The sequence below is a fragment of the Lampetra fluviatilis genome, chromosome 33, assembly GCF_964198595.1.
Source record: "Lampetra fluviatilis chromosome 33, kcLamFluv1.1, whole genome shotgun sequence".
Taxonomy (NCBI): Eukaryota; Metazoa; Chordata; class Hyperoartia; order Petromyzontiformes; family Petromyzontidae; genus Lampetra; species Lampetra fluviatilis.
The window spans coordinates 8,232,557-8,256,087 of record NC_136307.1 but is presented as its reverse complement, the minus strand read 5'-3'; the positions used below and the strand labels follow the sequence as shown (position 1 = coordinate 8,256,087).

General features: G+C 45.2%; 2 protein-coding genes across 6 annotated transcripts in view; one reads left to right on the top strand and one right to left on the bottom strand.

The window, feature by feature from the left end:
* LOC144944025 (estrogen receptor beta-like) overlaps positions 1-10,916 on the top strand; it is a 154,267-nt gene extending 143,351 nt beyond the window's left edge. For all 4 annotated transcript variants that reach the window (XM_078872033.1, XM_078872034.1, XM_078872035.1 and 1 more), the window contains one exon: positions 250-10,916. In XM_078872033.1, the coding sequence (XP_078728159.1) occupies positions 250-553 (304 nt within the window). In that variant the 3' untranslated portion in view covers positions 554-10,916. The remainder of the gene's footprint in view (positions 1-249) is intronic.
* A 2,661-nt stretch (positions 10,917-13,577) lies between these two features.
* The window catches only part of LOC144944024 (uncharacterized), a 62,398-nt gene continuing 52,444 nt past the window's right edge, over positions 13,578-23,531 (bottom strand). For both annotated transcript variants that reach the window (XM_078872029.1, XM_078872030.1), the window contains 2 exons: positions 17,930-17,991; positions 13,578-16,525 (listed from right to left, as the gene is read on the bottom strand). In XM_078872029.1, the coding sequence (XP_078728155.1) occupies positions 16,213-16,525; positions 17,930-17,991 (375 nt within the window). In that variant the 3' untranslated portion in view covers positions 13,578-16,212. The remainder of the gene's footprint in view (positions 16,526-17,929; positions 17,992-23,531) is intronic.

Genomic DNA, 23,531 nt, shown 5'->3' with positions numbered 1-23,531 from the left:
TCCTACGTTTTAAAGAAAAACTTAAGGCTGCGTCTTATAATCCAGTAGATGTATGTACGTGTGTGACAATAGTGATAGAATTTTATTCAGGAACCTCTTATCATCCCCGATTGTGGTGCTAAGGCAACAACTTCCGGCAATGGGGGGGGCCCTTCTTCGTAGCGAAGAGAATGTTTAGAGCGGACCATTTACCGTGACGTCGTTCAATAATTCCCTGCTTTGCCCGTCTCTGTTCTCCGTGGCGTGCAGCAATAAAGGAATCCAACATTTGTACAACATCAAGCGCAAGAACGTGGTGCCGCTGTACGACCTGCTTCTCGAGATGCTGGATGCGAATGTGCTGAGCGAGCACAGCGCGTGTTCCAAGACATCTCAGGCAGCTGGCACCCAGGACACTGGCAGCGGCGGTGGTGGAGGTGGCAGCCAGTGCAAGGCCATGGAGAACTCGCGCAACTCAATCAAGTCCCCCGCTTTGCAGTCGAATGACGAGCCACCATCGGCAAAGATCAGGATGACGATGGGCAGCGAGCAACCCTTTGACGCTCTGGGTTGACTGAGTGAGGCGTCGATCCGCATGTGTGATGTACACGCCGCGTGAAAACACTACGCCCAGGCCATTTTGTATCCAAATATCAACTGTCACTGGGTTTTTTTTTGTTTATTTGTTCGTTCCGAATAACCGCCGAGATATTACAGGATTCGATTTTCCTAACTTATGAGCTTCAGACGGAAGAGGCAGGTCAAATCAAGGTACGCCCAGCTGGTGGAAAAATCAGACATGCGGTAAATGTTTGCGAGTGGTCTGAAAGGCTCGTGAAGACTCGTCGTGGTTATTTAAAATTATAAATTGTTTTCATCACGGATTGAAAACATTTTAATTGCATTTGAAAACTGGGGCATTTGTGAGGTCTGTTTAATTGGTGTGTATTCTTTGTTCCACATCGATTGTTGTAAACATACGTGATGGTGCATAACATTTATATATTTTGAGAGTACCCTGCCCCACCGCGTAGCGGCACACCTTGTTGATTAATTGCACTCTGGTTTCTTTCGACTAATTGTGTAGCTCAGGGGTGCTCAACCAGATAACGTGGCATTCTGTATGGAGTGGTTTGGACTTGGAAACCCACGCACGCACGTGTGTCAGAGCCTTGACGATCTGGACCTCAGATTCCCAGATGCTTTAAAAAAAAATCCCGATATCTGTACTGTCAATCGAATTGTCATGTATATGAATAGGTGGCCACGGAACTTAACAAAACATTTAATTGTGCAACTAGTTCCTTAAAAAAAAGTGCCAGCATGTATTTGCTAAGTCGTCATCCAATTGGCTAAATAATTTCGGCCTGAATAACTTAATTTTTGTTCTCCGTTGGCCACACGAAGTTAGCATCGTCATCGAAGGTATACCAGGGATACCATGATTGACTAAGTTTCAGCCAATTCCACTTATATATATTAAAAAAAGTTTTCAAATGTACTCGCATCCATTATGTGCACCCATATTGGGTACATGAAAAACCTGGAAAGATTTGGACCATTTATATAACAAGCTCTGCACTTGCATATCCTGGCATTGTTCAAATCCAGATTACTATACATCTCATTTATTGCTACATTGGGATTTTTTGAGGTTGTGTTTTTTTATTGTGTGTGTGTACATATACACAGGCACACAAATGTATATTTGTATTGCTGTCTCAAGATTAGGAGCTAGTATATTTAAAATATCTATATTGACAGTAACCATCAGAGGTTGTTCTTTCTAAAAAAAAAACAATTTTGTAATAAGGCTAATTAAAAATAAAAAAAAATCACTAAATTGGGCAGTATGTCACTGCTTAAGCCTCACAATGTGGATGTTTCTGAACATTCTCATTCAGTGCACTCTTCGTCTGCTGCTTACACGCTGGATATATTGCAATAGCGGCACTAGCAATGCAAGTCAATGCATGCAGGGAGAAACTGCAACCGCTTTTGGGTGTGCTTGCCAACTTGTTGTTTTTTTTTCCCTGAAATTTTCCACGGTCTGTTTCTGACGCTGAGCACAAAGTGCTTCGATAAATTGACACCTCCGATGTTGTAAACGCGGCTCTGTGTTTGGTCTCGATGCCAACTAATTATGGAGAGAGTGAGTGAGTGCGTGCGAGTTGAAAAGTGCAGGAGCATGGATGGTCTTTTTGTTCCAATCGGGAAAGTGGAGACGGCACTCGGGAAGAAAGAAGAAATAAAACAATGAAGCACAATCGCCGCACAATCGCTGCACAATCGCCGCACGAGTCCTGTGCGCGGTGCCGTTGTACTACGGTGGCGCAAGGGTTGGTGTGTACAGACGGACGAGCAATGTGACAGCAACGCACGAGGAGTGTGCAGTTTTTTGGACAAAGGCGTTTCTCCGAGTTAGAAATTGCTGCTAGCTTTGTTGCCCAACGTTAACGTTTTTTGCTGCTGTAAAGCTTAATCAAAGTACCGTCTGCTTGGACATGTCGCTTTTTATTTTAAAATGCTGTTCGTAGCACAATTTGCCAAAGCAATGGATATTGCAAATTGAAGATGGTTGCTGCTAAGGTGCATTATGACGTACGTTACTCGTGCCCCCCCTTCCCCCACGGCAATTATTGCAACATTCCATGGCAGTGAAGGCACATATCGGTAATGTATTGGTGTGACCTTATGGTTCCAATTCACTTCACTGTGTAAGGGTAGCGTACTTTTACAACATGAACGCAAATGGATATTTGTTCTTGTCGTAGCCGTAGTCATTATTGTTGTTCTTAAACTGTCGGTTACAATCAAAAAAATTGTACGTGTATTAAAAAGAAAATGGAGCAGTGGTTGGCTTGACTTGATGGTAAAAGTGGGCCTTATTTCTAAAATGACTGTTTAATCAGCCTGTGACACTCCGAATGGTGTTCATCTGATTAGCCAAGGCATTTGTGGCGTCGCTCTAGGCCTGGCTGATTTAACAAAGGAATTTCTTGCTCGGGCCTTCTCGACTGCTGTGCAGTGACGAACGCCGGTCCATACACCTGCTGCCATAATTGTCGTGAACTTTGCTCGTGCATACTTTTAGTTATTTCGTTTTTTTTAGGGGGAAATCTTGCTCGTTATATATGAAAAGAATTACAATTATTGGCGCAATTGTACGTACCGGTGTTCAGGTGGCGTTGCATGAATCGGAGCATTAAGAGGGCCAGTTTGAACCGACTGGCACTTACGGTTTAAAAAAAGTTGCACTGTGTTTGGGAGCTGCACTATAATATGCAGAGGATCGCCTCTGTAAAAGCCTGCAGAGTGAGCCGAAGTGGAATGTTATGCGTTTCACACGATGGTTTTGAAACGTAGCTAACCGAATACCGCGTGCATAATAATGTATATGCAATGTTCACACACAATTTAGGAAATAATGATGATTCTACAGCAAGACAACTTTTTGTGCACCTTAGTGGAGCCTGGTGGCAGATCAAAAATGTCGTATAGTGCAGATTCGTACGTGTTCACGCATCGCCGGCTAAGTAGTTCTGTAGCAAAACGTTCAGTCACCTGTCGCATGTGCTTGGTTTAAAAAAAAAAGCCGTCTTTGGCACGTGTAAGAAAGGGTATTTGTGAATGCCGACTGTGCCAGTAGTAGGCCGTCTTTTCTGGATTACATTATGGGTGGCCTCATATTTGTAAGCAAACAAAGCAATGACGGACCAAGGAGGAAGCAAAAGCCAGTAAAACAACCGTCAAGGACGCATTAAATGGGGGTTCTTTTTTACTTATAACAACTCGCAACTTTGTGTACCTGCTTAACACTTTCGGTACACCGTTGGCTGTATTTTTTAAGCGAATGACCACACTTGAGCCTCGTCAACAGGGCTCCTGGTGGGAGAGAGTGATAGGTGTTGGTACACAGAGCAAGGGAGTTTAGATGGGGGAGAAGAAGGCATTTTTGTGGAGGAAACAATGGGTCAGGGAGAAGGCATGCGGTCGATTGTACAAAGAGGGCTCGTATGCTGTAAAGAAATGCTGCCTTGTGACTTTTAGTAGTCATTTTGTAAGCAGAATACTATGGGTACATTACGAATATAATGTATTTTTTTAGCCAATTAAATGTTTTGTGAGCCATGTGCCATATGATGGTAGTGTTCTTGTCTGTGTCGCTGTGGCTTCTAAGCAGCTTTATTTTTTAACTTGCACTATTTTATACTTGCTGCAGTGGTGTGATTTTTATGTTATTGCATTAATTTTGTGTATTTTTCTTTCTTATGGTTTGCACTGCGAATCAGGCCAAAAAAGAGACCGTTAAGTTAGTCTCGTTTTTTTTATTTTGAACAACAGCGAACCTACTTAAAATATAGAGTTTAATATTACAGCACTAGTTTTGTAAAGACGTTGAAATTTGACGAGATGCAACAATTATTAAAATACACTGAAATGTATAGTTATTCACATTTGACGATTAACTTTTTTTTTATGAAAACCAGAATTTAATGCAAGAGTAAAATAATCCCGTTTTAATTTCCACGAAATTTTGGGCAATCAGATGGAGGGAGTGGCTTCGTCTACTGACCTGCAACTCAACCGTTCACATCGAATCATGTGCGTTCTCTCCCTGATATTGTGTCAATTGAACCTTACCAGTAAGAGAAGGCTCTCCGCTTTGCTGAGAATCGAAATATTTTTTTTTGTTAACATATATATCATCTTCTTTGGGTCTTTCGGTAAAGTCACGTAAATAGGTTCAAAGCAATTAACATAAAACTACGACGTTTCGATCGCAACACAAGCGTTCGTCATCAGGAAGATGGGGTTAGCTTCTAAAGGCAAACTGTTTATAAAGGTTTGAAATGGGCATAGCCCAAATGTCAGCAGCCAATGTTAATGTGAGTGGTGGGCAGCGACTGCGACGATGGTGGGTTTTCCACCAATCAAAGGGCTGCCAAGTAAGAATTTGCATGTCAATGTAATACTGTAACGTTGAGCGGCCTCCACGGCCAGTGCCCTGCGGTGGCTATGTTAATGTGAGAGATTAGCATGTGAATGGTAGATCGCAGAGCAGCAACCTCGAGCTCGGCGAGCGAGGTGGCTGTGTTAGTGTGAGAAATGTAACCTGTTAATGTAAAATCAGACAACCGATCGTTGAGTGGCCTCCATGGCCAGCGCCCTGAGGTGGCTATGTTAATGTCTGCTGACATTTGGGCTATGCCCATTTCAAACCTTCGTAAACAGTTTGCCTTTAGAAGTTAACCCCCTCTTCCTGATGACGAACGCTTGTGTTGCGATCAAAACGTCGTAGTTTTTTGTTATTTTATTTGAACCTATCTACGTGACTTTACCGAAAGACCCAAAGAAGATGAATTCCTGCAGTCACGAAAGCTTTAAGTCAAGATATACATCATCATAAATGCTTGCAGGTAATGGAAGATGTTTGGTGCATGCGTGCGTGTGTGCAAAAGCCCACTTCGCCTGCTGTTCTCCAGATGTCCTCATATACTGTGTTTAACTGTTGCTGAGCTTGATGGTACAGAGTGTATGAAGTTCATAAGTAAAATAAAAGTAAACTAAATGCCACCGTAATAGCTTGCTTCTGCCACTGTTTTCAATCGTTTTTTTCTTTCTACGTGCAGGGAGGCCCCTTTTGAAATTAAAACATGTTGCCACATACCTTTTTGTTTTTGAAATGTATCATGTATTATGTTATTCCATTTGTATGTAGACTCCAAACAGCGCCTATTTTCGTACTCCTAAAGCAACATTTTAATTGGGCTTTGGGTATGCATTACTTTTGGCGAAATGTTTAAAAGCAGATTATTTCACCTGCGATTTGTCAAAACGCTACGTTAATGTAATCCATTTTAGCCCGCTTTACAAAAAGCCAGTGTGATCTGTGGCCAGGGTAAGATGTAGAGCCGTCACGTTTGTTAATAATTGCCAACTTTCAACACACCTCATCTCTCACAGCGTTAATAGTATTTTGATGTGGCTTAATTTGCAACTTCAGTCATAAAAGTGTTTTAAACATTCTCATATGCTAAATATAATGTCTTACAAAAAAACATTAAGCAGGTTATAAAATAAAATACAGTCATGGCAAACAATGTTTGTAATCCACAGCGCCAAACCTATCTCCGTGTTTACAGACCGCGTGGATAAGTGCATCTGATTTAATTAACATTCAGATTAGTTTGGATACAGCATAAAATGTTATTTACTCGTGCAGTAGCTCGTATAACGTTTTCAAAAGCTTCAATGAAGCCAATTTCAATATTTAACATTTACTTGACGATTTTGGTGCCTTAATAACGTCTAAAAATACACATTACTTTCTGATGTCTTTGCTGTTTAAAGGTTACAATTTGCATCAAGTAATTGTACAAGTTAGGCTGCCTGTTTGTACATATGCATTGTAATAATACTTATTCAAATAATATTTGAGCTTAAGAAAATTCAGTGGCATCTTCTTTTCTGGTAATTAACCGCAGGGTTTTTTCCCAATCAGCATAATGCAACTGGCACATCGTAGAATACATTCTGGCATTACCCATTGTGTTTCGTATTACTACGACTGCGTGCGTGCAGCTTGTTATTTGATCCAGAGAAGTGAAGGCAAATACGTCCGTGTTTGCCTCTCTCTGAACACTTCGCAGTTGTACGTTTTGGCCAAGAGAGCTGCATCAATTTTTCCCACTGCCCTCTCAGTATTTTCGCAGTGGAAACTGTAATCCCATCACATGGCCTTCTAGGAGCCAGGAATATCCACCAGTTGCAATTTAACTGTCATCTAAAAAAAACGTTAGGCGCGACGTGGCTTTGGTGGCGCGTGCTGTCCATTGGTCGTGAATTACGTTTGCTGGGCCGTCCGTTTTTTTTTGCTAAGCTTAGAGATAGTGCTGTCTGTTGGAGCTCGCCTTAGGTGAGGTTTATCGCACGATGCCCCTCAGTTTACAGAGCTTTACTGCAGAGCGAAATATAACCGAGTCTGGAAAAATATCGGTTGCGTGATTTTTATGGCGACGTAGCAAGCGGTGACCCCGTGCAAACAATGCTGCGATGAGTTGAACCCAACAACGGCGGCAGACGTGTAAAGTCTGTCGGCCAGGTTTTAAATTGTCAGACTTTGATTTTTTTCAAATTGTCCCAAAATGGGTTATATGTTTACAAGCCTGGCATTATATGAATAGTCTTTGTGTCCAGAGAGATTTGTGTAGTTATTTTAAAGCAAAGGTATTGCTTTTGTGTGTGTACAAAATTTAATGTTAGTCATTCTTCGAGCAAGTTTTTGTTGTTGTTCAGCTTCGTCACAATGCGTTAATATGAGACATTCAGGAAAGCAATTGGGGCAGATGCTGCAATGAATAAAAATTGTAAAAACATTCATAACAAAATCATCCAAGATGCTTTTCCAACAGTCCAGCTCCATAAAGAGGTAGGCCTCTAATAATCATTTACAACCCCCCCACTAAATGCAAATTAAATCTATGTTTCCCCCCACTATGAATACAGCTGTTGGTTTTGATGACGACGTATAGTTTCAGAATAAAAAATATATTCGCAGAGGTCCGTGACTTCATTCGACCAGGTGACCCAACCAAATGCAGGTGCAGAGAGGGATTGGCAACTTTTTTTTTGTTCAAAGTGTAAGACTTTGGTTTTCATGTTTTGCAAACAAAGGCACAACACATCAAGCGGGCGAGCAACAAACAGAACTGTCAAGGTGTAATCTACACGAGTAAATATGTGTTTCTTGAATGGGTAAAGATTATAGGAACTTACACGAGAAGGGGTGGGAGGAACAGACGACGGGACGAGATTGAAAAGTGAAGCTGTGCCGAGGTGAGCAGCAGAGAAAGAATTGGAAGAATTGTGTCGACCGGACGTGAGGTGGATGCACTCAACGGTATGGATGATGGTGATGATGGTGGATGGTGATGATGGTGGCTGTCCTTTGAATGCCAAGCCATGGGGTTGAACATTGGCTCAAACATTATGTTGGTCAAGTAAAATGCATACGCATGTTGGTATATTTTGCCAAATACGGTACATATGAAAAAACATACAGATTATTATGCTAGAAATTATTGCCGCTTCAGTGACGCAAAGCAAACTTCATAAGAAGACGCCATTATAGCTGACCGCTGTTTGTAAAGATATTGATGCGCAAGGTGTGTCGTCTAAAATGGTATATTTCTTCTCTTTAAGGGAATATATGTATGAACTATTTAAATTAAATGGCATTCGCTCCTATGTATGTATGTTGAACTTCTTTCGCATCGTACGTTGCTAACCGTGCTAATCTATACTATGCACCTGTTGGCCAGACTCATAACAAACACATAACTAATAACTCCACGACGTATTTGAGAGATCCAGCTCCTGGATTTGAGAACCGTTCAAAGGCACTGCGTAGGTTTTTTTTTTGCGATTGTCCTATGCAGCTCTCCGTTGTGTTTTCGAGTTGGACCGTTTGGCACGATGTCTGGCATATCGCTGGGCATGCTCGGGGCTTCTTTGGGGGCTTCCGGCACGTGGAGCAAAACATCAGACATCAGACGCATCGTTCCCACGGGTAGAACCCAAAAATGCATCACAGATATATCTTGATTTGAAGCTTTCGTGGCTGCAGGAATCCATACTCTCTGGTTCTTTCGGTAAAGTCACGTAGGTAGAAACAATAATAAACGAAATGTCGTGTTCTTTTATTATTTTTTCTATCTACGTGACTTTACCGAAAGAACCAGAGAGTAGTTTCAGCCGTAATTAATGCAGTGTATGCGGTATTGTAAACATGGTGGCATCAAAAAGTTATGGGCGCAAGAGTGACTTTAAATTGGCAAATTGTGTAAATGCATTAGCTCGTGGCTTGACACTACTGTCCTCAAGAAATCGAGATCACATTGGATATAGATCCGAAAAGTTTGAAACCGAACGAAGTCTCGGCGCATTCACAGCGATTTCAGATGTTGGTCAGTTTTACTCCGGCACGGCGTCTGTGCCGTGGGTGGTCACGCGGTGAAATAGCCTGTCTCGCAGGGTTGTGAGTTTGAGGGTAATCGTCAGAAATATTTAATACAATAACTTAGGCTACCATAAATGTCTTCACATGCAGTTTGTTCCGGACTCTTAAATTCATTAACGGGGCTAAACTGCATTGTCTCAATTTCCCTTCACTCAAGAGAAGGATGTAATGAAAATAACTGTAGCTGTTGTTAGCTAGACGTCTCATCTTCTGTCTCCTCATATAAACTAAAAAATACGCCGTTAGTCTTGGCTTTCCAGAGCCAATGTTATCAAGCGGTCTTTGGTGTTGTCGGCAAACTCTGAACCGGTTTCAACCTTCTAGGTCTCATCAGCAGAGTCACTGCTTGTTGAACAAACCCTGCTCTGGATCACCAGATTTTATTGGCAAGAGTTTTGTGTGTTCACTAGCTACGGATGAAAAAGTTAAAATTAAACCCCCCAAAAAACCCCATCCAACGGGCACGAAAAAAGTCACATTTTTTTATACTGTTCAATAACAACTCGTTTCCTCCGTCTCACTTTCATTAATAACCCGTGCACAAATCAAAACGCGCTTGCCAATCCGGCCAAGCAAGCAGACTCTAAAATTGCTCAACACCTGCCCAGTGTGGAACTATATCAAGGTGTGGCGGTTTCAATCTCGTCGAAGAGTGCGCCGACTCCTCGCGCTTATTATCTTACTCCTGTTCTTGCAGGTGTTACTTTTATAGATAAAGGTAAATGTACGGGGTGGGCGTGGGAGGTAGGTGCCAGACCTCATGGTGACGGCTGTTGCACTTTATACGTTGGTGTCAGATTAACACGTGGCGGAGTTCACGTTTTGCATCATCTCCCCTTGCTGCTGTTCTGCATTTAAACGTTTTTTTTCTAATTTGTCCATGCCGTTTACACGTACGGGAAAGCCCAAAGACAATTAACTTTGTTTCGAGAACGATTATGAGAAATCTGTACTTTTTGCTTGCAAATGAATCAAGTATGTCATGTTTTAATTTTCGTAACATTTGAATTGAAAAAAACCCCACGTGCATCATTATGGCCGTTTTCAGTGCATTATGGTATGTGAGTGTAAGGCCCGGAGTGAACGGCAATGCAATTTAATACTTTTTTGAGTAATTATAGCATTAAGAATATGATCATACCTCAAATATTGAGTCACCTACATTCTCACCATTTGCCAATGTTCACAATTTGCTTACTTCGAAAGTTGGTTACTCGGTACATTTCAATAACATTCACCGAAGCTTTATATATAATGTACTGTATATAAAATCGGGCTTAAAGGGTCCTTGCATAAACAGTTGGCACGAAGCGCAGATATAATTGAGGCGTGCTTGCACTTGTATTTACGTTATATGTGCCAGTGTATTCAATGTATAATGTTGGTATATTAATGGTGAAACTGGTTTAGAGGGAAGCTGCAGAGGCAGAAACTTGCAGACTTTAAATTGATTGGCAAGCGCCCACGACTCTTTGGCAGAACTTACGCGTATACAATGCGCGCATATGTGTAAGTATAATTACCATTAGATACGAGATATTTAGTAGTTTTGGCATCAACATGTTTCGATAGTTTGCAACAACGCAAAAAACACACAGGGAATTAAATTGACGCCGAGAGAGAAAGATACAAAAGTTTTGTTTTACGTTTAATCAAATCGGCTTAAAATTCAAGGCAAATCCGCGTCTGTCAGAATTTAAATTTGCTTGTTTTTGGTTGAGCTGAGAGTTTGTGGTGTTCTTATATATTTGCTTGTACGTTTTATTGCGTTAAAGACCTGTGCACAATGCTCTTAACTGTACCCCTCCCCTAAGCTTGGCTGTCGGTGCATATTTATTATTGTTCGACAAAATCTTGCAAGAATCATGTACTGTGTTCATAATGATTTGTGAATTAAAGTTGTGTGTTCTACGTGTGTGGGCCGAGTTTGCTTGGCTTTTTTTTCTCCAGAGCAAATATTTATATTTTTGTTCATCGCCTGCACGCAAATGTGGGTTAGTGCACGTGGTTGTGCCGACCCGATTTTGGTTCTAGAAATTGGCCGCTGTGCATCGGCGGTGGTTTGGGGTTGCAAGGCAGCCAGGTGGAGAAAAGGGCACCCAGGGCAGCCAAAGAGAGGGCCGGCTTTCATACAATAAACCTTGAATTTTAATCAAAAGGAAACATTTGCATATTACACACCGCTTGAATAAATAAATACATAATAAGACTTTGGTGCACAGTGTTCCGTGTTTGACATATTTACGAAATGCCAACAAAGACGAGCCTTTTTGAGACGGCACAAGCCTGGTGGCTCCGACGACTCAATATTTCACATCAGTTTTCAGAAACCCCGCAATGTAAACAAAACTAAAAGAGCATTTTAAATCATACATATATATTTTTTGTGGAATCTGTCATGGCAGGGGACTGTAATATCGGGTGCAGTTTGATGGGAGGAAAAAGTGGAAGCAGTGTGAACGATTTGAGAGTTACCTCTTGTTTACTCGTGAGGCCGTGTGATGTTTCTCGCAAAGCGGACCTGCGAACAGCCAATTTCCCTCTAATGCGACACAGCATGCCGACTTGTCTCTCCCGCTGAACAGTTGGTTTGACTGGCGCATTAAGTCCCTTCGGGTAGGTTATTCTAACAAAAGAAAATATAAAACCTCCGAGAATCACGCACCTGTAATTATTTGTTAAGAATTAGTGCGCTGCATTGTGAATCGATTTGCAAAAGAAGAGCTAACGGGATTTACAGGTAAACGTTTTTCTTACAATAACGTTTAACTTCACCCGAAAATAAACCACGAGTGCTATTTTTGAAACCGTATACTGCGCTTAAGAGAGTTCGAAAAATAAAGGGACTTTTGTTGTTGGATTATTGGTCTGCCCACTCGGTGTCAAAGCCTGACAGCTTGGAGGTCGTAATGCAATCAAAACCGTGGTACCCCAAGAGAAATTACTCCGATTTTTCAACGATACATGTTTTTAAACCGGTAATTATATTAATAATCGGTTACCAATTCCGCAATGTCAGAAACCACTCACCGTTTGCGGTGAAGGATTTAAGAACTGAGAGCGCTCCATTGGCACCAACGTAAGACTCTCGCTTATAAGGCAAAGAGGTGCGCAGCCTCCCTTTGCGATGCTTTCTTTGCTCATGCCACTGCTCGCAGAAAGGGCATCGACTTCGTGATTCGACTCTTCTGCCCTGACACACTGGCCAGGTGTGTTCGAAGAAGCGGTCGGCGTACCCACACTTTGCCCCACTACACTTTACCGGTCACTTTACTTTAACTGTTCTATTGCGCCCAATTTATACTGCTGGCTGGCGAGATGCGTGGGATTTCAAAATTTCGCACCATTATTTCGGCTGCCGTGGCGTGAGATTCAATCGAACCAGAGAAACCTCTGGGATTGCAAGTCCAGTGTGCTGCTATCCATTACAGCACCGTGGCAATTCCCTTCGGTTTTTATCCGTTGCTTTAAAAAGTGAAACGTGGAATGTTTATTGTTCGAGACATTTACATACGTGCCGGAAAAAAATAAGCAAGTACCCTGGCTAAATTTCGATTAAAAGCTTTCGTGACTGCAGGGATTCATCTTCTTGGTTCTTTCGGTAAAGTCACGTAGAAGGAAAATAACACAATAAAAATAAAACATAAAATAATTCTCACGACGTTTCGGCCACAACGCAAGCAGCCGTCCTCAGGTGAAGAACAGGTCTGTCGGAAAGACAGCCACTTTCTTTCATGCGATAACCGCCTGAGTGCAAAAAAAAACCTATTTTAACAACCCTAATATAAATCAAGCATTTGCATTGCAATGTTGTGCATGCGACCCGATGCGGGGGCGGGGGTGAAGTTATTGTTTGTATAAAACCCCCCAATGCAAATGTCAACTGGATATAAACAGAAGCTTGCAAGCAGAAATGTGTTCTTGGCTTCCGAGTGGAACTCGACAACAAGTTGACAAGCCGAGGCCTTGCCACCACTTTCTTGCTCGCATGCCACGGTGCGGCGCAGGGAGGGGGGGTAGAGACACAGAGTTGTTTACTATTAACACCGAACACAGCGCGCTATTGTGTCTTGCGATACACATCAATGAAGGCTTTGTTTTGTATGTTATTTCGAATCAAGTATAAACTCGGGGTTTTTTTCTGGGCCCAATAAAGAACAGGATTTTTTTTCTCTTTCTTATAACAATCGGGCCACGGCTCGGAATCTTGATGGGGTCAACCGCCACGGATAGATTTCATTTTATATATTTATATTAGACGCCGACTACTGTTGCGTTCTAACCAGACAAGTTGGTCAGCAGGTTGTGTGTGTGTGTGGTGGTGGTGTAAAGTGTGGGTAAGCTCACCTCTTCCAATAAGTCTCGCCAGCGTGGGGGAAAAAGTCGGTCCAAAATATTATCTGTATTCGACGCCCTCTTGTGGAGGGCCAGTCCGCCAGCAATTAGTGAGCAAGAAATTGCAAGGCTGCACCTTTGCCTCGACGACCGGCTTTTTGTACGACAATGAAATGGCACGCGAACACAGGGATTAAAATGCATTGACAAAAATAACGAATTTATTTGAACTTTTCCCACATCACGTTTACTTTACAAAAAACCCGTCAAATGTCAAGTAGTAGTCGCAATCGCAGTTGGACGTGTGGCCTTCGGACATTTTTCAATTCCTCTGCCATGTACGACACAATATCCGTGAAAGAAAATCAGGTTGTCAATTTGTTCAACATCAATTTCAAAACTCGCCATACATTACACACAAAAAACACTAAGATTACATAATAACGGCGTAACGTAAAACTCATTTATAAAACAAAGACGGAAGCGCTCAAGCCAACGGGGTCAGGATGCACTGAATTTAGCTGACTCGTGTGGGCACAGGTGTCAGGGGCTTTTTGGGGTTGAAAAACATTCGTAGACTTGTTGTTTTTGCTGTTGTTAACACTGTGACCAAGTGTCAGAGGAGCGAGCCAGCATCGCCAAGATTCTGGCTGGCATCTTTGGGATTCAGCCACTCATTAAAAATGCCTTCTCAAGTGCATTTATACGGCGATGGCCGCAGCCCGGTCACAAACGACAATAAAATATAACCAAATGATTAGGTCACAAGCGTATGGGAAAAAAATACCCCGTGCTGCATTGCATACATTTTAAAAAAAATGAACTTGGCTAAATTCCACCATTGATACTTAAAACGATTTCTTTTGGACATTATAACAATCACTAAATTACAGGGTAGTATAAAACGTGTGCCTCTTGTGGATAGAGGCCCAATTGATGGGGCTTCTGTGAGCGGATTTCATAAGGACACACACACACACACGCGTTTTTTTTTATTGAACAGACCACCATAGGTTAGATGGAGTGCTCTTGCCAATTACATCTGGTAACCCAGCAGCAAATGCCGATTAAACCCTGACACGTTAGACCGGTCCAGAGATTGTTTCAACAAACAATTTTCTTGCTGCACAATATTGATCTGAAAAAACAAACGCGATGACCCACAAGTAAAAAAGATATAGTTGAATGTGGAGACACCTAATGGAGTTTTGCTGGCATATGGAAACTTAAGAAGTACTGTAGTTCTGTGACGTGGTCTTCCGGGAACATCCTCCATCAAGACAATGCCGCAGACAGCGTAATTGTCATGTCGGAGAAGACATACATTGTTGTTCAGCACGCAAGAGCACTCATCAACGATGCAGAAACAGCCTCACATTTTTTTTCACGGAGCTGTTTTTGCCTCGGCTCATTTGTAAAATAAACGTTATAAATTTATTTTTAAAAATGGGTTAAAATGTACCTCTCACCCTTGATGTTTACTTCACACACGCACACTGTATACTGTATTTGTGTTAAGCCAGTAAAAAAAAATGGGCATGGCAAGGCTTTTGATTGCCGAGTGCAATCCTGTGTCCAGACTTTAATCCCCTAAGGTACAAGTCGACCCTAGATAGGGTTGTGTTGTTGCACTCGGCTGTGGTCTGATGCTAATGGGCAGTGTGCTGTCGACGAGCGAAATTCACGCAACATTTTTTTCTCTTCTACCCAAGTGGTACGCTCAAAAGCAATGACCTGGACGCTGCCGTATGTCGGCACACTGGACTTTCAATCCAGAAGTCATCGCGAATCGATCGGTAGGTCACGAGTGGGGGGGGGGGTAACGCGTGGGGACTTCCACCCATTTCAAAAAGTGAAATGAATGTTTATTTGTTAAACAGAAAAAAAATGGCTGCCCAGTTGTGGAAGATTTGGTCAAATACCCTCCCGAGAGGGTCTTTCTCTAGCAGCCCGGCAATTGCTCGCTCTCACCGCCGATGGCAAGGAGGTTCTCCACACGGGAGAGGGGCTCTCCGAGGCAGCGGTGGTGGTTTGAGAAAGCACTTGCGGGGGCTGCACCTTAACCTGCTAGGGGAGAGCAACGCAATGGAATTGTTGCATTGGGGTCTCAACGGCACGCGGCGCCTATTCACAGCACGCTTCACATCACACCTGTGCTAGCACGGGCGCAATGCTATTTTAGTACCCACTTAAATAACCGCCACGGTGAATTAAAACACAAAACAAATGTTATTTTTAATTACATCATATATACGTATAAAAAGATTCACAAACGCAGGTCGGTCAGCTGCACTATGTCCGCCCGTTCGCCCATCGTTGCTCGGAAGGTGACGGACAGCGATGTTGCCAACGCTTCTCCTCGGTCGGCGCAACCTCTCGCGAGCTGGGTCATTCCACCGCCACTTCCTCTTTGCCCCTTCTGCCTTCAATGTTTTCCAATGAGGCTACGAGTATAGTAGTTTGGCTCTCTGCGCTCTGAGAAATCTTTCATCGAGTCCCCTGCACATCACCATTTCAGGATGGGGGGGGGGGTTTCTAGCTGTGTCCTAGTTTTCCCAAGATTATCCTCTTGACGAGGATGTAGCTGCGGTCCTTGTAAATCTGCAGTCTTCCAGGAAGGACAGTAAGAGTCCAGTTGTCAGCTGCATAATAACACCACTCAAGACAATGCATTCACGTGCAGTTCTACCTTCTTCCATATATTTCACCACGATGTCCCAAACAAATGTCCAGGTTGTTTTTTTAATCACTTGCATTGAAAAGCAAGGTCCTATTCTGTTTTTTGCGACATCTTTCCGCTCCGTTTTTTCATTACGCGTCCTGGTGGGTATTTTTAATTTCCAAATTTTTGATTGCGGCATCAGGACGTGGCGATCCTAGGAGGGCGGCAAGCGGGGCACTCCGCCAATCGAGATGCACCCTGCCCACAGCAGGAACCCAGCAGCCGCGAGCATCACCACGAGCAGCCGGGGCAGAGACCGGAGGGTCCGTAGAGCGCGGCAAATGTCCGTCCAGCGGCACCGCCACCCAGACGCCCTCCAGCGCCACGGCGCCGAGCGAACTCTCCACCAGATGGCGGCGCATGGCGAGGGCCTGCGCGGGCCCAGCCACGGGCCCTCGCCCCTCTCCAGCAGGTGGGCCAGGTTGACGTCGCAGCCGCCGATGCCATCGTCGTCATCGTCATCGAGCCTGGCAGATAGGCGCGGGCGTTTAGGATGATTCGTTTCATTAATGCAAAACCCAGCGGCGAAGTTTTTTTTTCTTCCCCCGGGTTAGATCGTGTAAATGATTAATGTGTCGTTAACCCACCAACACCCGACGCAGCCAATTAGTGAGGGTTGTCAAGTAAACAACACGTGGCAATTCGTGACTACTTCAACACACCGGTGTGTTTGAGAGTAAACCCACACAATTACAAGTTGAGTACCGTGAAGTTTCGTACAGTTATAATTAAATTAAACAACAAAAGGGCGGTGGAGGGCAGATCAAAAATTCATTTTTAAAAATGTTATTTGCACAGGGTGCCCATAAATGGTGTTGAGAATTATTTAGATTCACGACGAGAGGGGGCGCCCCCCACGACCAAACTCGCCCGGAATGCGCCCAATCTCGTTAGATCTCAGAAGCCAACCAGGGTCCCATCCCCCCGAACGTTGGTTCAACGTTGCGCGTTTACTGGGGTTGAGCCTGGATAGTTCTTGGATGGGCGACCAACACGATTAGCACATGTTGGGGGCGCGGGCTCGTTTTAGAGCGCGAGGTTCAACGAAGGTGGCACGATTCACAGACGGGGGAGAGTCTGCCGTAGATTCACGGTGGAGGGAAAGTGGTTTTTTATCCTTTACGCAAATGTGGGAGTACATTTCAAATTTGGCCCAACAGGTATTGGAGGCTGCTGCGGGGTTACATCGTAGGCAGTCTGAGGGCAGTGCAGCACAATTCATTGTTCTACTGTACTACGGTCCTGTGACACGTCGGACAACATACAGAGTAACCAAGAGTGCATTGGAGAGCTCCTCAAAATTTATATTTTGCAGAGAAAATACGTTGAATATTTCAGGACTGCCCCCCCCCAAGCCCACCCTGTAATCGCGACCCCCAAGACATTTCTATGACCCCCTCTGCAGACAGCTGTACACGCATTCAGGGTGGCAGGGTGGCACAGAGGCAACGCTCGCGGCTCACAACAATAAGAGCCCGGCTTCAATTCCCAACTCGGGCCGCTTTCTGCGTATGTGTGTGGGGGGGGGGGTTGCCTGTTCTCTCCCTGTTCTGCATGGATATCCTATGGGTTCTCCGGTTTTCTCCCAGAGCTAAAATATACCATAACAATGGAACTGATATTGGGCCAATAAACATCCCAATGCAGAAAATTTACCAGCACGTTAATCCAATCGGGGCTTAAACGAAGCAACGTTGACCCCCCCCCTCCCCTATACTGTGAAAGCTTTGCAGGAGCCTCTGGGAAAAAAAAAGACGAGGCTTGAGACTCAGTGATGCTTTCCTGGGTAAAACAAGTGTAATAGTAACAATAATAAACAATGCAATGAGTAAGCAGGCAGCTGCGCCAAGTCACTTGTCATCAAGACTTACTCGGTCCGCTCGAAGGAGGGTTCCCTCGGTGAGCACGAAGCGTCTGCTCCTTGCTCCCGGAGCTGCAAAACAAATTTCAGATCGAATGAAAATAACACGTGGTTCCAAAGGCTCTCCACACACACACACAACTCAAATGCATCTCCTTTTGAATGGGGATAAATAAATAAATAAATCGCACGCACAAAAAATTACTTCCCCCCCCCCCATCTCATTTTAAATCATAAAACTAATAATCAGAGCCCTGTGTCAACACACTGCTGAATGAGTGCCCTCTCCACACTGTGGCGGTCATTTGTTCGACTATAATTCAACATGCTTGCCGATGGTCGATAATGATAATAATAATGGACTGGCAGACAAGGAATTGAACGTGCAGGAGAACGTCCAGCGGGGAGATGGAGCGATGAAATCTATTTGTGTGCAGGTGCCAGATGGACGGTTCGCATCACAACATTGTGAGTGGTGGTGGTGGTTTGGTGTAGACCTTCATCCAGCAGTGGATTGACCATGGCTGATGATGATGGAGGATGACGATGATGAATGATGATGATTACGACGTTTGGGCCAATAAGTCACTGATGTTTTGCCATGGCCAGGATTGAACTTGGGTCAATGGGTTCATCGCCCAGTGCTCTAACCACTGCACCCCACATCCCCCAGTGGAAATTAGCTTAATGTCACACTATTTATACCATCCAATGTCAACTTGTGTTGAATCATTACTTTTTCATGTAAAACGATCCTTTCAGTTAAATTTGGCTTAAAAATGTAAACACCAGAAACCGACAACGGAATCGAGCAAGAGTCGAATTGGGCTCCTACTCTTGAGACGGGCCGCACGTCGAGGTTCCTAACTTGCATTCTCTCTTACTGAGAGAATCAGTGCCTTCGATCGACTAAAAGTGCGGAGAAACAAGGATCTATGCACCGGCGTACTTAAACTATGCAATTCCATTAATCTGCAGGATTCCGTTAGCCTTAACGGCAAAGTAAACACTCCCCCAGCGTCGCTGTTTTACTGCACTGAGGCAGACAGCACTTCACTTCACGAGCCGGGCAATGAGTTGCAACAAAACAACAACGACCATGTCCCTCTCCGACGCGTTTCGGGTCGTGCCATTCAGCACGACGTCGGACGTTTTCGGCTCCATGCACCGGACACAGTTAGGTTCCAAACTGTTGTTCCTTACAGAACTTCAGTTTGATTGACGCCACGTTGTTCACCGATTTGTTTCTCCAGTTTGAATCCTTCGCGGAAGCTCCCGGGGCAGCGGGGGTGGGTGAGCGAAACGTCGGAACATCGTTTTCTCGATTTATTTATTTCTCAAGAGCCGCGGGTCCCTCGCGCACACCTCCCGCGTGCCGTCCACCTCGATGACAACAAGCGGCCACCAACTTGGCCCCTCGCCATCGCCCGCGGCGGCGCGACAAGTCGAGCGGACGAGGCCGTCGTTCGCGGCCGCGCATTCTTTTTTTGCTTTGCGTCTCGCGCGATGCGTTTTGCATGCCCGACGAAAACAAAGCCCCCGTACGTAAACCAGACGGATTAGCAGTCTGCCTCACAATGAAGTACCCCCCCCCCCACCCTTTTACAAAATTAATGCAGCCTCGACGAGGGGATGACGTTCGCACCGACACGAGTGGCGCTCACCCCCCCCCTTCCGGACCATCCCGCCAGTGAACTTCGCACCGCTGTTTCCATGGCCGCCCCCCCAGCCCGGGCCGCTGACGTTGGTCGCGCACAAGCAAAACAAGAGTTGGCACCTCGATCGGCGGCTGTGCCCTTGGAAATGCTACACCAGAGGTCGTGCGGATTTCTCTGGCAGCGAGACGGAGGGGCTCGCGAGGAGAATTTGGCACGCCCCGGCTGGTCTGTGCAGCCACAGCAAGCGCAGCTCCCCAAACCCGACTAACCCCCCCCCCCCCCAACTGGGTCCCGACAACATTGGCCAACGTTGCTGGTAGATGAAGCCGTGGCAAAGCCCAGGGACGGATTTAAGTTTTGATTGAGGGGCCCTCCCGAGCTGTCATGGTTTTGTGGGGGCCGCTAGTTGTACATTTAGTTAAATGGTTTTTACTATTTAACCAACTCTCCCCTCCACAGTCACAATATGATGTGGCTTTATACAGCAGCATCTAAACGGGACCTGCATCCCAAGGCTCTAGACATAAACAGAGAGTTGTATTTATTTTGTAGAGAGGCAGTCCGTTCGATCATAAGCAGAGCGACGAAAGGAAGGGCCTCGAACCTGGACTTGAAACTTGAATGGGGGACAGGGGGCCAACAGCATGGATGACTGGGGGAAGGGAGTTCTAGGCACTGGGTGCAACCTCCCACTGAGTGATGGTTGAACGGGGGGGGGGGGGTCAACATAGCCTTGATTGCTGGAGCAGATGGTGGCAGTTTTAAACTATTTAAACTAAACAATTGTTTATTTTACCAGGTAAGGCCCACTAAGCGATATAGCTTCCTTTTCAGAAGCAACCTGGCCACAATTGATAGAACGAAGTCGCATATCATCATGTGGAAATGTATAGCAGCCAAATCCTCTAGACACATGCGTCTAAATGTGGAGGGGAAAAACCAGAGGAGCCAGAGAACAATCCACGTGACCACGGGGAGAGAGATATGCAAACTCCAAATATACAGACGTCAGGGATCGAACCCACGCTCTCCTGCGTAACAGTCGAGGTGGATGGGGAGAGGGTGAGTGAAATGAGGGTGGAGACCAAGGAAAAGGCGAGTCCAGTTTCGATCTTGAAATTGATTTGGGATGGGATTGGAAGCCACTTTTAGGGACTGGAGCATCGGGTTCATTCATGTGGTCTGAATTGCCGGTTGCGGAGAGTTGGCAGCGGGACTCTCTTTGGATCACGTGGAATCCGGAGGCGAGAAATTTTGGGAGGCCGTGCAGGAGGAGAGAGTTGCGCAATCGTCGAGCGGGCACGCGATGAAGGAGCAGACGAAGGTGTCAGCGGTAGCTGGGGTAAAAGGAATGGCAGATGCGGGAGGTCCTGCAGAGTTGAGTTGCGTGCGGATAGGGGATGAGAGTTCGGCATCAAAAACGGGTCCGACGTTTCGCAAGCTCTCTTCAAGTGAGAGTCAGATTTTATGGAGGTGCTCACTCAAACTGAAGTCTTCATTGAGAATGGACTTTTTTTTTCTCTTTACGAGGGGCTTGCGATCAACGACTGCGCGCCGCATATGGCCATACGACGCTCGAGGAAATTTATTCTCGGCTCGCGTGGCCAAACAACCGGTCTGACTGGTAATAAAAAAGCGCCATTCATTATGGGTCTTACATTGTGGGTCTTACATTGTGGGCTTTACATTGTGGGTTTTACATTGTGGGGTGCGCACTCGCTGGGGGGGGGGGGTGGAAGATGTTGGTTAGGCTTGGTACCTACACAAGTCTCCATTACCCAACCCAACAGTCGCTTGAAAACGAGCTCTCGAAGGTTGTGGATCGAAAGGACGCTTTATAAAACCTTTTTTTTACGAACGTCATGTGGTCGTTTAACCGTGGCAATTTAACGTGAAAATTGGTTTATTTTGTTCATCGTCTTATTTGCAATGCTGCAATGAGTCATTGCAGCATTGCAATACTGTATGAAGAAAACGTAAAAAAAAGACATGAAAGTAACCGTAAGCCACAGCTGCTAATAAGTCATATTTTCTCGCAAATGTTTTTTTCGGTTTGTTCTGTATTCATCCATTATCGTCTGAATTGGCCAGCCACGACCCAGGAGCATATAAACCAGGCCCCCACAGGGACCGGGGTTCAGCGTTGTTACCGTCATCTGAAGATCTACCTTCAAGAAGAGTCACCAACACGTGGCCCTAGACCCAAGCTGGGGTCTGGTCCGTTGGAGCTAACTCCAAGTGTGTTTCTTGTAGTTTAGCCTGGTGGTCCACCATCATAGGCTGCTATCTGGTAAAAGGCAGTTACCCCTTTGTGTTAATGTGTTGGTACACAATGGGTTGCCTCCAAGAAGTACGTCTGCGACTCGGTTGAATCCACTACACTTTCATACAATTCGGTGAATGGCTAGCGCCCTCTCTTGGCTGCAAGCGTGACAACCCATTACATACAACACGTACGACTTGAAAAGGTCAATTCGTCCGCGTGCTATTTGATGCACGTGTAGGACTTGGAATATGGCGCGCCACGCGTTCTCTTGCGCTGTTGCTATGCAAGAGAGCAGTGTACAGTGGGGGGGAGGGTATTTGAGGACGATGTTGTTGTTGCTGAGGCGTGAGGGAGATGCCGTTAATTGGCGTAACAGGTGTTAAGGGTAACCGGGGATACAGGCCGGTGATTGGTTAAGAGGGTGAGTGCTTAATGACTGGCGTCGCCCAGGCGGGAATAACAAGGCCACGTGAGGCTGTGGTTTTACCTAACGATGAACAGTAATCATGGGTCGCTGGGTTGTATTTATATTTTTTGTCGTTGCAAAAATTAAGCATTTCAAGAATACAGCCAAAAGATTTGGATGACTGTGGAGGAAGAAGCTCCACCCAGCCTCCTCTGAACCACGTGGGAGCGGCTGCCACATGCAGCGAGTGCCGTCTTCACGCACGTGCCACGTGTGTGTCTGTGTGTGCGCACCTGGCCAACATTAGTGACGATTATATGAAACGGTCCTGGGGCCTCCCCTAGGTTGACTCAGCCTCAAATGAGTACCTGGTGCGGTGTGTAAACATCGCCACTCGGGAGACAAAGGTGGCTGGGCGTGGTGGTGACAACCCACCCTCTCGTGTGCCATGCCGGCCTTCAGAGGTGCTCGCTAACAGCAATTGCCTCAATAGTTGGTTAAAGCTATGAGGGGGGTCTTTGTCTTTGTTTGTGTCTTTCCACGCATCTATCTCGGTATTTGTAACTGTGTATGACTCTCCCTGACTGCTGCCTCTAAAAGCCTGTCTGTGTCTCTGCTTGTCTTTCAGTATCCATCTCTCCATAACGCCCCATATCCGTGCTTCTCCGAGTCTGTGTATAACACTCTCTCTGTCTTTCCTCTCTTTGTGCAAGTTTCTCTTTGCCTCTCTGGGTAAATCTCTCGCTGCCTCTTTCCCTATTTGTCCACGTCTCTCTGCATCTGTCACTCTGTTGTGCCTCTGCTTCCGTGTGTGTGTGTGCGCGTGTCTCTCTCGATCTCTCTCCGTGTCCCTCTGCGCGCATTTGTCTTTGCCGGTGTACCCCTCAACAGCCCCTTCGTCCCTCTCGTCTGCACAGGAGCCCCCCACTTTGCGGTGGCTTGTTACGAGGCGAGCTGCTCAACGACGTGGATTGTGTGCCGGTCAATCCGACCAGGGCTGGCGAGCCCCCCCTTTGAATGTCAAACGGCCGTTACGCAACGACACATTTAACGATCCAAGGACGAAATCAATTCCTTACGAACTCATTCGTCTTGTTCCGTGACTTTTTTTTCCTCACCTCGCGTGTAGAAGTTGGATCCCGCTCCATTAGCCTACAGGTGAGATTCAGCAAAATAATTGGCATAAAATCAGCCACGATTTCTAAATAAATCGGTCCTCGCACCCACTTTCATTCCTGCACCACCAATTAGTGCGGTGGGCTACGTATGGTGCGAAAGAAGT